The sequence below is a fragment of the Malus domestica genome, chromosome 17 (assembly GCF_042453785.1).
Source record: "Malus domestica chromosome 17, GDT2T_hap1".
Lineage (NCBI taxonomy): Eukaryota > Viridiplantae > Streptophyta > Magnoliopsida > Rosales > Rosaceae > Malus > Malus domestica.
The window spans coordinates 2814935-2833025 of NC_091677.1; the positions used below are offsets into that span (position 1 = coordinate 2814935).

General features: G+C 39.7%; 1 protein-coding gene across 1 annotated transcript; it reads left to right on the top strand.

Annotated features, from left to right (window-relative positions):
- Nucleotides 1–11568: 11568 nt before the first annotated feature.
- On the top strand, nt 11569–13921 carry LOC114822775 (proline-rich extensin-like protein EPR1). The gene is made up of 3 exons (XM_029097915.2): nt 11569–11662; nt 11757–11810; nt 11938–13921. Exons 1-3 carry the CDS (start codon nt 11609–11611, stop codon nt 13669–13671), a joined length of 1842 nt encoding a protein of 613 aa, XP_028953748.2. The 5' UTR covers nt 11569–11608; the 3' UTR covers nt 13672–13921.
- The last annotated feature ends 4170 nt before the right edge of the window (nt 13922–18091 follow it).

Genomic DNA, 18091 nt, shown 5'->3' on the forward strand with positions numbered 1-18091 from the left:
CCAACGGTTTCTATTAATTCATTTTCTTGGTCCACCACACACAATCGATAACCTTGATTTGACTTGTACACCAATCAGCGGTCCAAATTGTTTGATGATGAGGCTTCAGACACTAAGGTCCGGAGAAGATCCTCTTCCGCCCTTTAAGTAATACCAATGTGTTTATAAGTAATAGAAAATTTAATATCAACCCAAATGCCTTAGCAAATTTTAAAGAAAACTAAGAAAATTTAAACCCTTTGACTATCTTTTTGTATTACTCTTGCTCTAATTTTTTTGGGGTCAAATGCTATTAAATTTTGCTCTTGTTAATGTCCTTCTATGACATTTGCATCATAGTATTATATTATTAATGAACTTGTTTTTGTGATTTCATCTTCATTCTAAGGAGATAATTGTGGATGCAAATTTTCGCCGTCTTCTCCTTTCACAAAAATGCACCTGCAAAATAATAACACTTAAGATTAAGGCTAAAAGCCTCAGGTGCCCACGATGAATGGGGGGGTTTTGGCAGAAGAATCTCCGATGTTAGAAGAATCTGTGCAAGACGTTTGGTGAGAGCTAAGTCTGGTTCACATTCGGAGAGGCTTGCTACTATGAAGAGTGATAAGGTGGACTCCGCTGCTAAAGTGGCGCCAAGGCCTATTCTTCTTGCTGATGAGACTAGTTCGCCTGCTGAGAAATAGGAGATTGCTCACGTGGGCAGTTATGAGAAACCCAACACGCATGTTTATAGAGAGGCTGCTGAGATCTGTGCGTTTTTTAAGCCATATTTGTTTGAAGACATGGATGCGTGTGCCAAGCTTGTTGATGGCGTTAGAGGGATTGTTTGCCCAAGTTTCTTTGTGAAGTATACGACCCAATATAGGAGGACTGCTCTGCTTGCCATGGTGCAGAAAACGGCGCTTCTAGCAGGTGAGTCTATGCTCATTGACCAAGATGATACCAAGGCTTGGCAATGACTATGGCAGCTGAAGCTTATTCTTTTATCGAGAAAATCAAAAAGTTGGAGTCTGAGCTCGTCGCTTTGAAGGGGTCTAATATATCTGCCCCCACTTCTTTGTAGCTTGAGACCGCTCACTAGGAGATCGTTAACTTGAAAACTAGGCTTGACGCGATCCAATTTAAGTATGAAAGTGCAAAGAAGGAGATTGGTCGTTACATACCTTGGATTTGAGATCTTGAGCGTGTCGTTTCTGAGCTTCGTTCTCCTGCTTATGCAAAGGATGAATAGTTGATTGCTGCTTATAATCAAGTTATCCACTTCCAAAAGATCGTCAATAAGCTTGAACCTCAAGTGTTGGAACTTCAAGGTGCATTGAAGACCAATGAAAATCTGAAAAAGGAAATGGATGAGCTGCAACGCGTCTGTGTTCGTCTGCTCGAGGAGAAGGAACAGATGAAGGGTGAGAAGGCTGGACTCGAGGCTCTACTTGTTTAGAGTCAGGATTATTTCTACAAGCTAGGTTATGTAGATCATCTTTTTGGTAGACCGTCTGACTTTGAGTTTGCTAGGAAAGACTTCGAGACCTTCTGTATTTCTCCAGAAGACTTGCTTGCCTTTACTTTTAAGGCTTCCATTGGTGAAATAGTTAGAAAAGTTGGTACCTAGGCTGGGGCAACCGGGGGTGAAATGCTGGATGATGCCGCTGTTGAGAGTGTTGCGGTTACTAAAGATGTGGCGACCGAGTAGTCATAGGATGTCCAAGCTGCAGAAGAATAGTCTTCTAGGTAGCCTTTAGGATTTTCTTTGTTTTCCTTGTTGCTTTTTGCTTTGCTTGAACTTATTCGGCCTTTGCTATTTGTTTATCAATTTTGCTAGAAAATTCAATAAACTTGCTTTATTCGCTTTTCTTCATATTCGCTTCTTTTATTTACGCCCAACCTTTGACTTTTAGACCAACTGCAGACGTGCTGCTTTTCTATAAGTAGATAGGCCCACATAGCCTATGCAGCCGTAGGTGTTGGTGTAGAATTTTTGCAAAGGTGTTAGTCATAAGGTCGGCAGCTGGACGCTTTACTTACAGAAGGAGATGAGCTCGCGTGACCACTCGACTTTTAACTTTGGCTTTCTTCAATCCTTTGAGCTGTGTGGCCTGCATCACAACATAGTAAATATTTTTGGGTCATGAAATTCGCTAACCTTTCGTATTAAAAGTACGCGGTTGTTTGGAATTTCGTAAACAAAGGTCCGAAAGAACTCATTGCTCTTTATGTAACCAATTTCGTGGGTTGCATAGCAAGTATCACAACATTTTAGGAATTAGAGTTCCAAGGCAGCCGTCCATAGGGCGTACTACATAATGTGTCTCCTCCGTTTCTGAGGCCCAGTTCCTCGCTGATTCGGCAAAGAGACAAAAAATCCTTCAGTTAGCTAAGTCTTGAAAAAGATAATTGTGGCTACTTCTAGGAATCCCAGCGTAAGCCATCGTGCACCTAGTTACACCATGGTAGCCCGACTCATTCATGTCTAGATATTCGGAGTGTATAGTTTATCCTCTCTCATCGGAGAATATGGTTGGTCCCCAAAAGAGGTGCAATTCCTGTGATAAGTCCCTAAGAAGGGCGCGATCTTCTTTTGAAGTGTATAAATGATTAGTTATTGTAAGTTTACAGCCGATCCAAGTTGTAAATTACTTATGAATTCCTCATTGAAAAATGAGTGAAACTAACGAAAACTTAGTTGTAAGGTAAGAATTGCATAACAACTGGATAGTCCTCGGCTTGCGAGTTAGTACTCGTTAAGTTGCTTGAGTCTTCGGGCTTTGATGTAGCGAGAGGTCATGCATGGTACTTTCTCATGTTGTAGGCATTCCATTGCTTTTCGATTTCTTTTTCGTTCATGGTGGCAAGGGTGTAACTACCTTTGCAGCCTACTATGCTGATCTTGTACAGACCTTTCTAGATGAGATCTATCTTTTTAGAGCATTCTCTGGGGCAGTGATGAAGGCTTTTCTTAGGACTAGATCTCCAAGCTGGGACTACAGAATCTTGGCCTTTTGTTGTAGCTGGAGAGAAGCTTCTGCTGGTAGGCTGCGATGCGGGTGATAATCTTCTCGTGTTTTTCTTCTGCCAGATCTAAGTTTGTGGCTATCTTCTTTTTGTTCTGATCGATGCTTGGCATGATGACATTAAGATGAATGCTTTCTTCTGAACCAAATGCCAAAGAGAAATGAGCCTCACCAGTTGCTCGTCATTTGGTTGTGTGATAAATCCATAGACATCCGAGAAGTTCGTTTGGCCATTTTTCCTTCTTGTTGGTGAGGGATTTCTTAAGGTAGTCGAGAATCTTTTTGTTGGATGCTTTGGCTTGCCCATTGCCTTGAAGATACCTCGGTGTGGACATGTGCTGCTTAATGCCTTATTTATGGAACAACTTCACCAAATATGTGCTTACGAATTACGGGCCATTGTCTGTGACGATGGATTGAGGGATGCCAAATCGGTAAATGATGTTCCTCTATATGAAGTGCTCTCTGTCCGTCTAAGTTGTGGTTGTCATGGGCTCTGCTTCTACCTATTTGATGAAGTAGTTAGTCGCCATGATCATAATGCATCTGCCCCAAGTAGCGGGCAACATAGTCCTTACTAGGTCGATTGCCTATTGCATGAACGACCAATGACTCATCTATGGGTGTAGTTCGCTGGCAAGCAGTGCTGGTACCAGCTTGTAGCGTTGGCAGCGATCACACTTTTGTACTAACTCCTTAGCGTCTTGATGCATAGTAGGCCAGTAATAGCCTGTATTAAGAGCCTTATGTGCTAAGGATTGGCCTTCGGAGTGATTTCCATAAACGCCTTCGTGGATTGAACTTAGATCATTTAGGTCATCGAGAGGCGCTAGGCAACGAAGATGTGGTCTAGTGTAGGATCTTTGGACGAGAATGCCATTCCACATGTAGTAGCGTGCTGCTTTTGTTTAGAGTTTTCTAGATTCCAATATTTCCATGGGGAGTGTGTCATTGACCATGTAGTCTATAATTAAATCTTGCCAGTTTAAAGTTGTACTAACCTATGACACCTAGGCTGCTGGCTCCGCCTCTATGCTTGGTTTGTCTAGATACTCCACCGGAATAAAGCGTTTGAGTTGGTGGTCAGTGGTGGAGCTTCGGCCAACTAGTGTGTCTGCATGGGCGTTGTCTACCCACGAAACTTGAATGAGGTTGTAAGTCTGAAATGCCTTAAGCTGTTTTCGTACCTTTTCTAGGTATTGCGCCATATTCGGATGTTTTGCTATGTACTCCCCAGTAGTCTGGCTGGTGATTAACTGGGAATTAAAATGAATTGCAAGGTTTTTCACCACCAAGTATTTTGCCATTTGGAGGCCTGCTAGTAGGGCTTCGTATTATGCTTCATTGTTGGATGCTTTGAAGCCTAGAGTGATTGCATGTTTGAGCATTTAACCGTCTAGGGTGACAAGTACCACGCCTGATACCGAGCCCTTGTAGTTGGATGCACTGTCGACATGCAAATGCCAGAAGTCTCCATCGGATGAAGTAAGCGTGGCTACGGCATGCTTGGTTGCCTTCGGGGCATTGTTGGGTCGTTTTGTTGAGTCGCATAGGCTAGGCGTGAATTCTGCTATGAAGTCCTCCAAGGCTTGGGCTTTTATCGCCATGCGAGGTCGAAAAACTAAGTCGTATTGGCCAAGTTCCAATGCCCATTTCATTACTCGTTAAGAAATATTTGGACCATATATGATTGATCGTAGATGATACTGAGTCATGACGATAATTATATGAGCTTGAAAATATGGTCTGAGCTTCCGAGCTGCAACAACTAGCACCAAAATTAATTTCTCGATCTTCGGATATTTGGTTTCCGCATCAAGAAAAACTTTAGAAGTGTAGAATATCGGCAGTTAGGCCCCCAACTCTTCTCGTATGAGGGCAGAGTTTACTGCTATTTTTGAGATTGCCAAGTAAATGTATAAGTCCTCCGCTGGTTCCAGCTTGGATAGTAAGGAAAGTGGTGTGAGATACTTCTTCAGGTTTTGGAAAGCTCTTTCGCACTCATTATCACATTTGTCTCATTGCGCCTTTTTTATTGCTTTGAAAAAAGGCTTGCATCGATCGGTGGACTGCGAGAGGAAACGGTTGAGCGCGACTGCTCGTCCGGTCAAGCTTTGAATCTTTTTCAAGGTAGTTGGAGACTTTATCTCTAGGATAACTCGAATTTGCTTGGGATATGCTTCGATTCCTCGCTGGGTTACTAGGAACCCTAAGAATCTGCCTGAAGATACTCTGAATATGTAATTAGTGGGATTAAACTTTATCTTGTACTTTCTAAGGATGTCAAAAGTTTCGACCAACTTGCCGATGTGGTCTGATTGCTGCTTACCCTTCACCATGATGTCGTCAACGTAGACCTTCATGGCTACTCCAATTTACTTTTTGAACACCATGTTTACCAGTCGTTGGTAAGTGGCTCTTGCGTTATTGAGGCCAAAAGGCATGACCTTGTAGTAGTAGGTGCCTCGTTCAATCAGGAACGCAGTTTTCTCCTTATCGAGCTCGTGCATGGCTATTTGGTTGTAACCGGAGTATGCGTCCAAGAAACTGAGCAGCTGGTTCTTGGAAGTTGAATCTACTAGTAGGTCGATCAGGGAACTGGATAAGGATCTTTCAGGCATGCTTTGTTGACGTCGGTGTAGTTTACGCAAACCCTCAATTTGCCCTTCTCTTTCTTCATTACTAACACAATGTTGGCAAGCTAAGTTAAGTGTCCTACCTCTTCTATGAATTTGGCCTCCAATATCTTGTTGATTTCCACTTATATGATCGCCACTCGTTCTAGTACGAAATATCTTTTTTTTTTGGATCACCGGTTTAACAATGGGGTCGATGTGCAACTTGTGACTAGCTATCTTGGGTCAATGCCAGGCATGTCATAATGTGACTATGCGAAGTTGTCACTATTTTCCCTAAGGAAAGCCGTGAACTCTTCTTTTTCTTTCGTGCTTAGCTGTGAGCCGACTCTAGTAGTCTTCTCCAGCTGCTGAGGATCAAGAATGATGTGCTCGACGTCCTCTTTAGGTATTCATCCTGTCTCGTCTTCTGACGCGTTGATTTGTACACCATCTTCTTGATTCATCTGCTGTAATTGCTATTTGGTAGCTTCGCTGTCCATTTAGACCTCGGTAACCTTTACAAGGGTAAATGTCTTCTTTTTTTTACTCTTTCAGTACTTGCACAGTGCATCATCGAGATGTGGCCTAGTCAGACTTGATTTCTCCAATTCATCATCCTAGGATGCAGAATCAAATTTTTTGATACTTAACGGAGGTTACGACATCCAGCTTTATCAGCCAAGGTCGTTCAAGAATCCCATGGTAGGGAGACGGGTCGCTTACTATCATGAACATTTGTTTTGAGACAACTGGCGGTGTTCTCACGTCAAGTCTAATGTCGCCGATGTCAGTCGAGGTATGTCTATTGAATCTGGTGAGTACCTCTACTCAGCGTATGATTGTGCTTTCCAGGCCCATCTTCTGAATTACTAAGAGCTGAAGTAGGTTGACCGCACTTCCATTGTTAACCATCATTCTGTCGATTATAGCGTGGGCTAGTTGGACAGATACCACTAGTGCGTCGTCGTGTGATAAATCTACTCATTCGACATCCTGCTCAGTAAAGCCAATGATGAGTCCAAGTTGGGTGTTGACTGCCTGGACCTGTGAGACTAATAGAGCCTGCTTGATCTTCATCTTCTTGAAGTTGTTAGTAGCCCTAAGTGCTCGGACTCAACGAAAATGCCATTGATCCGAATTATCTTGGTTGGCATTTCTTCGTCGGCATCTGCGTTCTTTCTCTACCTTGCCCTATTTCTCTAGCTTCTCTAGGTAGTTCCTCTAAGTGTAGCTGTCGTCAGTTGTATGACCAGGACCTCGATGGAATACGTTGTAGTTGGTGTGGTCCAACTTAGAGGTGCTTCGGTAGCTCGAACCGTGGTTCGCTCTTGATGTCGTAGTTGATTTGGTGGATCGAGACTGAGAAATTAGAATAGTTCTTCAGCATCAGGCCTCATTTAGTTGGGGATCGGTCCTTGCGCTTGGCCTTCTGCCTGCTTTTGTTGTTGTACTGCTTCTCGTTCTCCTTCTTTTGAGCTATTGTTGATTTTCTTCGAGGCTGCTCGTCAAGCCTCGTCCCAAAGTGCATGCTTATCTGCTAGAGCGAAAGAGTCTGCCAAAGTTAGATATTCTTTCATGATCAATTCGCCAAACAGTGGGTGGTCTGTTGTGAGTCATTTTTGGAAGGCTGCACTAGTTATCGAGTCGTTGCATCAGACTATCTTTGCCTTCTTTGCTTTGAACTTCTTCACATAGTCTCGGAGCAACTCCTTTGGGTTTTTCTTGACATTGAAAAAGTGGTCGGACTTCTTCTTGATCGAGCGGTAGGATGAATACTCATTGGTGAAAACCAAAGAAAGCTCATCGAAACTTTGGATTGAGTATGGCGGCAATGTGTGGAACCAATCTTGCGCCTCACCTTGTAAAGTGGTGGTGAATATCTTGCACATGAGAGTGTCGTTGTTTCGATAGAGGATCATTACGCTTCGATAATGCTTTACGTACCTCTCTGGGTCTCTATCTCATTTAAATGATGTGAAATGTGGCATGCTGAACTTGTGTGAAGGCTCTGCCTACTCGATCTCATTCGTGAAGGGTAACTTACTTGTGTTGGTCATGTCCCGTCGTAGTGCCTTGTTAGTGACCTCATTACGTTGGAAATCGCTCAATCGCTCGGTCATGAGCCTCTCTACTTCTTCTTGAATTTACCTTTGTTAGAGTAGCAGAGCTTTCGGCTACCCCTAGTCGTGACCTGCTAGTCTAGGTTGTTCTTCCATGTGTTCGGCTCGTCTATGCCTCGGTTGTGGTGTATGTGGTATGTTCATAGTAGGCGAGCGAATTACTCGCTGGCTACCGATTGAACTTAAGCCAGATTGAGTGACTGTTTCTTTCCGTCTGTCGTAGTTGCCAATTTTGATGTGAGGTGGAGGATGCTCCTTGCGGGCTTAGTCACGAATGAACATTTTTCCTAGAAGGTTGCTCATGTTGATTATCGGAGTGCGACCCCAATCGTGAATGTATGCTCGTCCGTGAGTCTAATCAAGAGTACACGCTCATCCACGCGTTAAGACGAGAGTATATGCTATCTCGGTGGCTCAGTTAGGAGTGTACACTGCCCGAACATTCGGTTCGTGGCTTGTCAACGGGCTGCTTGCCTGGACGCTGTTGAAGAGGTTCATCGTCTACCCTCATCCTACTTCGAGACACCTCGTCTGGGGCACGCTGCATCTCGATACGCTGCAAGAGCTGATTTACCAAGGTCGTTTACTGCGCGAGGGTGCTTGTCAACTCTATGACTTGTTGGGACAAGTGTTGTTTACCATTTGGGTTGGAAGAGCTTGGGTGGTATGCGTCTCCTTGAGTAGTGGAAGTGTAATGGACTTTGGACGAGTGATTTGAGTTGAGATGTGTCAAATCTAAGGAGGAATGTGGTGAAAATACCCCCGATTTAATCGTCGGTCCAGAAATCTGAAGTCGAGACTGTTGAACTGATCTTGGACTGGTTTGAACTGCTAGGAGAGCCACAAAAGTAGGTTGGGCCACGTGCGTGGGCTGCCCCACATGCGGTGCGCGTTGGCGCTAGGCATAAGCTTGGTTCGGGAAAGCATTGGGCTTGGACAACTTCAGTCGTGCATTGAGTGGAGGCGTGTAGGCCTTAGGCCTGCGCTGCTGAGGCAGCGGCTTGGGCTGCCTCTAGCGCCTGGGCTTGCTGCTGCACAGTGGCGTAAGCCTGGGCTTGTGGATGCCCCGCTACTCCTTGCTCACCGTGGGCTTGCTGCCATGAAGCTAGCCCATCCCCCACTACCACGGTGATCCCCATGGCCTCAATGGTGGTGGTGCTCCGTGGTGGCAAAGTTGATCCTCTTGCCATCGTATTAAGCCTTGTGGATCATCATGGTGGGACTACGTCTCGTCCTCCATCATTTGATCGGGATCTTTGAACGTAGGAAGTTCCGTTCATTGTGGTTTTCGAATTTCCTGCCATTGTATTTTTCTCCTACGCCTATTCAAAGAATTAAAAAAAAATCTAGGAATAAGAACATATGAAAAATTTACGAACAAATGAGAAATATGAAACTTTGAATGCGAGAGTCTTCTTTGAGCGTGTGAATCAAGCTCTCAATGAAAGCACCAATTATGGATGCAAATTTCCGCTCCGATGCCAAAGTTAGAGTTTTGAAAAAAATGTGTTTAGGAGTTTGTGGATAGCAAATGACTTAGCTATTTAGTGGGAGAATATGACTATTTATAGGGGAGTGGCCGGCCATATATGGTGAAATTGTGAGAATAATTTCAAGATATTATGTGAAATAATATCTTGCAATTATCATGGCAATTAATCCTAAATTAAATAGGAAAATTGAGAGTTACCTTTTGAATAAAGGATTTGATGAGGAGTGATGAGAGTGATTTGAATAAATACCATTTTGATCACATTTGACTCTTCCTTGATTGAGCCGTTATTGTTCGTTGCATGCGCGTGGGAATCCCGATGTGCTTCGTGGGTAATTTTGTCATTTTTACCCAAAAGTTCACGTATTACCTATATAATTTTCTTGATTATTTTTTACACCACAATAACTACTAAATGTAGACAACGATGTTCAGTAATTGTATCTTTGTTCGGTAGATAATGATGCTATATATTTTCTATACGTAGATAGTGGTGAAATGACTCGATTTTTTTTATCGGTAAATAATAGTTTATAGATATAAATAATATTAAATATCTTTGTCATAGGTAGAGGAGTGCTACATGTAGATAACAATATTCAATATTTTGTACCGTTGTTATAGGTTTGATAAGGATGCAAAGTATTTTTTTCACGTGTAGACTGTAATCCTTTCAATATGTAAATAAGAATTTGAATATCTTAGTCATAGGTAATTATCATTGTTAATAATTCAAAATTCAATTATTTCTCAAAAAAAAAAAAAAAAAACAATCAAAATTCAATTAGAGAAAGAAAAATGCATAAATTAAGAATTTTAATAATTCTGATAGGTTAATGAAGGGCAAAATAGACAGAAAATAAAAAGGGTTTTTACTAATTAAAGTTGTGCATGTTCACTAGGTCTATATTAAAAATCCTTATAAGTAATTGAGCTAATTCTCATAATGTTAATTGATTTTATAGTAAAGCTTCAACTTTTTCCATCCTTGATTTATGTATAAAGATGAAAGCATGCGATTGTTCTCCATCCCAGTATTAAAATCGTCATGATATCATTGGAGTTAGGGGTGGTTTGGGAGTGAGGTGCTTAAAAAAAAATCACTCATGAAAAAAAGCTGTGAGGGTTTTAGGTGTTTGGTAAACTAAAAAAAATAGCTTATTTTGGAAGCTGCTGTGAGAATAAGCTGAAATCAAAGGAAAAAGCTGAAGCTGCTATTTGCAGCTTTGGAAAACTGGTTTTTTTTTCAAAGCACATGGAGCTATAGTGCTCCTTTAATGAAAAGACCCACTATCAGATTGCTTTTTTTTTCTTTCCAAAAACACATTTACAAAAAAGTTTACCAAACACTCTGCTGATTTATTTCACAGCCGCTTATTCTCACAGCACAGCCGCTTATTCTCATAGCAGTTTTTTTTCAAAGCACAGCAATACCAAACCAGCCCTTAGTCTAGTGGTGAGAGTGAGTAGGGTTAAAATCATACATCTTGAAATTAAACCAAAATAGTAAAAATAATTCCGTTGTAGGCAGAAGAATTACCTCCATTGTTATGACTTCCTTGCTTTGTTGATCGATTATATACACTATTAATATAAGAAGTTTCTTGATCATATTTTAATTTTAATTAGTGACATTAGTGTGTGTGTGTGTGTATATATATATATATATTTTTTTTTTCAATTGGTCCATGCATGGCTGTTTTTCTAGCTTTAGTCGACCAGTTCATGTGGGAGACTGGGAGTGGTGGGTGCATGCATGCATGGCTGTTTTCATATTAGTACGAATGAAACTGTCAAAGTCAACCTAAGAATGCCAAATACGCCGAGGCAAGGCTCAAGGAATAATATTTGGGAAACTTAGCTAATTTGGATACAAAAGTTTTTACTGCACACCATCCCCGTGACACTTCGAATTTACTGTAACCTCAGCATGCATGATAACAGTGAATACGTTCCACGAAAGCCTCTCGCATGAAGGTTGGACTCTGAATTCAGATTTCGAACATCAAGCCATACATCTTGGTTTTAATTCTATCATATATTTAATTTGCACCTTTTATACCACATTCTGGTTTCTGCTAGCTGCTAGAAGAATATTCATCAAAGTAATGCTAGTGAAACCAAATTTTAAACTATATTTTGTAAATCAAATGATGTGGTAGTTAATGGTTAGAGTATTACTCAAGTGTTGATTAATTAACGTGTTTATTTTCTATTAGTGACACGTTATTTGGTTTGCAAATTTAATTAAAAAATTTGGTCTCGTTAGCATTATTCATTTGTCAATCATATCTTCGACTTCCTCTGCTCTTGCCTTGTTGTATATATACACCCAGCTGATATCATAATACATTATACTAATATACTATGGCTTTCAAATCTACGCTCTTGTTTGCCACTATTCTCTTAGTTACTACAAGGGTGATCATCTTCATATAAATCTATATAATATGATTTTTTATTTTTATTTTTGCTGAGAGTTTACATATATTTATATATTCTCCTTTAATTATAGGTTTCATCTCAAGCTCAAGGTTATCAAGAGAAAGACGCCAAAATCATTGACTGGGTACGTATGATGTATTTAAGGCAATTGTTAAATGAAAATTTTAAGTTTAATTGATTTCCAAAAGAACTAATATGTAGTAATCAACAATCATGTTATAAGCTGGTAACCAATTAAACTCATGATCCAGCTATTTCCATGGATCGACTTTGGTTGGGATGATGATCCACCTCCACATTGGCACCAGAAACCGCCAACACCGTCTCCACCACCGCCGTCACCAAAAGCACAACCTCCACCGCCGCCACCATCACCAAAAGCACAACCTCCACCGCCGCCACCATCACCAACAGCACAGCCTCCATCGCCTCCACCGCTTCCACCGCCTCCAGTAGCTGCGCCGAGTCGTGCACCCACACCCGCTCCCAAAAAGGCACCTACTCTTGTGCCCCCAGTCAAGACCCCTCCGCCTCGGAGCAAGGGCGACAGTGATGTTAACGGGCTTCCTATTACACCGTTCACTCCAGTACCACCAGTCATTCCATTGATTCCGTCTGTCGACCCAAAGAGTTCCAGTCCTCCCAGCACCAACACCGAATCCAACCCCAACACCACCGCAACCCCTCCACCACCAAGCACACATCAATGCACGTGCACTCCTCCAATTCCAGTAATTAACAACCCTAACCCGAATCGTAATCCTCAATTCAAGGCCCCGCCGGCACCACCCTCTCCAATCAAATCGCCAAGTACTCCACTATCTCCTCCAGTGAAGACCTCGCCTCCGCCAGCAACTCCTCCACCATCACCAACTCAAAAGAAGACATCTCCTCCACCTCGTTGGAGAAAGAAGATTCCGCGTCCTCCACCACCACCCGTGTCAAAGGAGGAAGAGGACGATGAGGCTCCGGCTCCATCACCTAAACCTATGATCAAAGCACCAGCTCCGAGGCCTAATCTGATGGGGAAAGCACCTCCTCCAAAACCTAATCTGGGGCAGAAAGCACCGGCCCCACATGCGAAGAAGAAGAGACTGCCTTTGCCACCACCTCGGAGGAAGAAGGCACTGCCTCCACTACCACCACCATCCGAGCAGGAGGAGGAAACTTCGGTTTCCTTGCCTTTCAAAGATGACGCAGTTTTGGCTCCTTCACTTAAACAACTGAGGAAAGCACCCGCTCCCAACCCCAACACCACCGCAACCCTTCCACCACCAAGCACACGTCAATGCACGTGCACTCCTCCTGTTCCAGTAATTAACAACCCTAACCCTAATCGTAATCCTCAGTTCAAGTCCCCACCGGCACCACCCTCTCCCGTCAAATCGCCAAGTACTCCACGGTCTTCACCAGTGAAGACCTCGCCTCCGCCAGCAACTCAGAAGAAGGCAACTCCTCCACCATCACCAACTCAGAAGAAGATATCTCCTCCACCTCGTCAAAGAAAGAAGATACCGCGTCCTCCGCCACCACCCCCGTCAAAGGAGGAAGAGGACGATGAACCTCCGGCTCCCTCACCTAAGCCTCTGACCAAAGCACCAACTCCGAGGCCTAATCTGGTGGGGAAAACACCTCCTCTAAAACCTAATCTGGTGCCGAAAGCACCTCCTCCAAAACCTAATCTGAGGTGGAAAACACCGGCCCCACATGCGAAGAAGAAGAGACTGCCTTCACCACCGCCTCGGATGAAGAAGGCACTGCCTTCACTACCACCACCATCCGAGCAGGAGGAGGATAAGGATACTCCGGTTTCCTTGCCTTTCAAAGAAGACGCAGTTTTGGCTCCTTCACTTAAACATCTGAGGAAAGCACCCGCTCCGGCGCTTGATTTAGTGTCAAAAGGACCTCCTAAGATCATAGCACTCTCTCCTGGTGTGGTAGCACTGGCAACACGATCTCCTAAGATCATAGCACCCCCTCCATAACTGTGGGTGAATTAATGCACTGTCTCCGTCACTACGCTGAAACTGGATCTCTCATCCATGCAGATTCGAGTGCCTTGAAAATTTGAAATATACTCATTTTGTTTCCTCTTCTTAATTGATACAATATGAGCTATATGCAATTATGTATTGAATAAACAAGATCTTTTGTTTTTTTATGGAAACAAGATCTTTTGTTTTTTTATGGAGGCAAGAAAACTAATAAATATAATGGCCTTTTATCAGTCCTTAATTTATATGGATTTTGATCTAACAGGGATGACTGAGCGATCATTTCAAGTGTTTTTCTTTCTTTTTGAAAGACACTTCAATTCTTAATACAAAAGCTAATATTCCACACTAATGTTGTCCCAAAACTGTAAGAGATTTTTTAGTTTGTCTTGGAAAACGGTGTGGTACACCGCATATCATTACACGAGTAGAGGTACACTTGAAAAGTAAATATTTCCCCCTATTTATATAATGACATGTAATTTCCTTACACACTACAAAATTTCTCCAATATTGTACGTAGCGTACTCATACCGTGTATAGTTAATTGCCAAATTTAGGAGATTGTTAGTAACATTAGAGAAGTGTCATTGACACTTTAAACATCTCATTGGGCACTTATTTTCTTTTTGCGTTTACGTCTTTTCCTCTGGACGCACTGCTACTCTCTCCTTTGTGTTTCAATAGAAATTCCCCCATGGTTGGAAGAATCTTCAAATCCATTAAAGTTTTTCTTTCATATATAAATATATGGAGAAATTAGGTTAATATCCTTCTTTTTTATACTCCATTGATTAAAATTTTATTCATTTTCAATTTTTGATCAAGGTCCTTGGGTATTAATAACATCATTAATTATTTGAATAATAAAATATTTTTATTTTTAAAGATATTCCTTTAGTGTTAAAAAATGTTAAAATTAGTATATTTATATTTATGGCTAAATTTTTTTATCATACATTATTATTTTTAGTTTGTACCAATTTTCTTTTCATTTTTTAATTTGTACCCATATATTAGTTTCTTTTTGTGCCCATATTTTTTGAAGTTTTATTTGTGTTTGTATCCATGTGTACACCGTCATGTAACATTGTATATTTAATCAATGATAGAAAAATTACATATGGTATATTTATGTTTTATGCCTAAACTTTGTATCATATATTTATATTTTTAGTTTGTACCCACTTTTAATTTGCAATTTTTTTTTAAATTTGTAGTATTTTCTTTTTAGTTTTATTTTGTACCCATGTATTAATTTCTTTTAGCGCCTATATTTTTTAAAAATTCATTCGTACTCATAATTTTTTAATTTTTTATTTGCACCCTAATTTATTTATAATGTACCCATTCTTCTTTATTATTGAACCACTTTGTTATATGTGAAATGTACCAATTTTTCTGTAAAACGTACCATTTTTTTAACACTATGGATACATTCTTTTGCCATTTATTATTTCTTATTTTTACATAGTTTTTATCCTTTTATTCAATCAAAATGTTTGAATTTTTTTTATTGTAACCGTTTCTAATAGTATTATAATGAGGGATTTTAAATTTATAGGATTATAAATCTCATAAAATATCAAACAATTAATGTCAAAACTATAAAAATATAAATATTAATTGTAATATAATAAGGTGTACAAAGTCAAGGGACTTTGATCAAACTTTGAATACCATTAAGGTTTTAGTCAAAGAATGTTAAGGATTAGGGACCACATCCAAAGTATCCCTAAATATATACTCTTCGTTGTTTTTGTTTTTTTAATTTATTGGACTTTATTTATTCACAAGTAATGCTAGAGAGAATAAATTTAGAGACAAATTTTGCAAACAAAATGATGTGTCACCAATAGAAAATGAGCACGTTTATCAATGCTTAAGTAATAATCTAAGGGTAATGCTAGGAAGACTAAATTTGCAAACTAAATGATGTGTCAGCAATATGAATAAGCACGTTTATTAACGTTATTTTATAAATCAATCATCTACTTCCATGTCCCTTAGTTTCCAAAACTTCGTGTACAAATTTAGTCTCCCTAGCATTCATAATCTAATCATCAACTTCCATGTCATTTAGTTTACAAAATTTAGCCTACAAATTTAGTCTTTCTAGCATTACCCTTTATTCATAGATTTTTTTTCCCTAGTGTTGTGGAGAGAAAGTGACTTGGAGCAAAACCAAGCGCAATGACTTTTTAGGATTCATACAACCTACACTACTTAGGGGGACAAAACTTGGTTGTTGTTATTGCTATGGAGAGAAATGGCATTTAAGTTTGAAAGATCAATTCATATAGATAACTAAAAATTGAAGAGAAAAAGAAGATATCTTCATTTGTGCAATCAGAACCTACCCAGCTATACAAAATGTGCCGTCTCAGTTTCTCAGAGAAAGAAATTATAATATGTAGCGGGAGGTGTTGATGGAAAATTGAAGATGGGTTTTTATATTGTTGTCAAATTGATGTTTAAAATCATAAACGACATCAAGTTTGAAATCACAAACAGGATAAAAAGCAGCAGTGAAGGAGGAGAAATACGACGGAAAAAACTGAGGAACACGCACGAAGAGGAAGATGCACAACAAAACCTAACTGCAATAGGGTAAATGTCTGTTTGGAAATTCATTTTCTTAAAAAGAGAAAACTAAATTTAATTGTGATTAAAATTAACGTGTTTATTTTATATTAGTGATACAACATTTGCTTTGCAAATTCTTTTAAAAAATTGATCTACTTAGTATTACTCTAATTACAATAATAGAGATAATGCAAAATGCAGATAAATTTACAAATTCTAAATATAGAGACTTGGAATCCAAATCAAACATTGTATGAGACAAAATTTTTCCTTGCACGGAGGCTCAAGGCCGGAGCAAAACGCGAAACACAGTCCAAGTCCTAGACAAAATTGTAATTTGGCCAATTTTTTAGTATCATTTATAGTATTACAGCACAACTTTTTTTTAATTGTGTTGAATAAAAATTTGTGAGTGTTGTAGACATAATTACTAAACAATTATGGAGACAGAGAGAGGGAGGTGTGGCACATAGAGAGAGAAAAGAGAGATGTGTAATTGTGAGGTGTGCATTATCTCACCCTATTGTGCCTTTATTTATAGTAGTAGAGAATGTTAAATCCTTACCCTAATAAGATTACAACTCTAATAGGATAATATCTAATCCTAGGGAATATTCTAAGATGTCCCTAGATATGTTAAGATTTACACAATCACATTTCTAATCTAATATGACTTGATCAAATAAAATATTAATTGAAGGCTCAAATCCTAATTACCATATATTGGTACCTGTATGCGAGAAAGCATTCTTCTATACACTTTTTTTTTTTCCTTCCAAAAGTAAGGAATTTTATCAAATTCGAATGGAAATGTTTAAATCGAAAGCCAAAATATAAAACAACCATTATAGTTCAAGACTATTCCAATTACGAAGCCCCATTCCCGCACAACAAATGAAGCCACTAGATGCATTGTCTTGTTACGGAGGAGCTACTGACCTTGATCAATTATTGTTTCAAACACTGAACATCCGGGAAGATTCCTTCAATCACAACATCAGGTTGAATTTTTCCCTTAAGCATTTCCACAAGACATTTGGAGTCCGACTCTATCTAAACCACCTCAAAGCCCTTATCAATAGAAGTCACCACTCGTATCGCTTCTGCCTCCGTCATTAAAATAAACTAGATTCATATGATAGGTCTCCAATTCCGCTGCTCAAGACCTCACATGTATAATAGTAAATCATTTTCATATGATCTTTATTGTAAATAACATACCATAAGCGTAATAATATATTTCTCAGTTACACCTAAACTTGAAACATGTGTTCATCAGATGGTATAAATGAAACCAGCTGTAATCTATGATTCCTAGTTTTGTTTAATCAATTCTACTGTGATCAGTCAATTTTGTTGGGTCTTTCTCAAAAACCAGCTGTGTTCATTAAATTAAACCTAACATGTTCAAATCTAATATTTTTTTCCTTAAAAAGGAGCTTTGAAAAAACAAGTGGAGAGAAGGCATAAACCCAGAACCTAAGATTGTTTATGTTATTTAAACACAAATGAACCTAGTAAACAAGCTAGGAAGGTCGATCAGATCAGATCAACTAATGAAATATACTAGAGGAAACGTAGCTTCAAAAATATATGGTGTTTTGTAGTACAAGATATCACAAAAAATTTCAAGGGTAGTAATATCTACCGCTTCCGCTTAATTTTTAGTTATACAATCAAATAAATTAAAAAAATCCAATAAAAATATGCGGATAAGATCATTCATTTTTTAACCATTAACTCATAATTTAATATTATTAAATCGAAACGATTAAAACATTTAAAATACCTCATACTTCGTACATTGTAAAAAGTTCCCATAACT

Bases quoted from the DNA above. Each gene is read 5' to 3' on its own strand.
- LOC114822775 (XM_029097915.2), top strand. From the start codon at position 11,609: ATGGCTTTCAAATCTACGCTCTTGTTTGCCACTATTCTCTTAGTTACT. The intron at 11,663-11,756 runs GTGATCATCTTC...CTTTAATTATAG, and splicing joins TTCTCTTAGTTACTACAAGG to GTTTCATCTCAAGCTCAAGG. The intron at 11,811-11,937 runs GTACGTATGATG...CTCATGATCCAG, and splicing joins ACGCCAAAATCATTGACTGG to CTATTTCCATGGATCGACTT.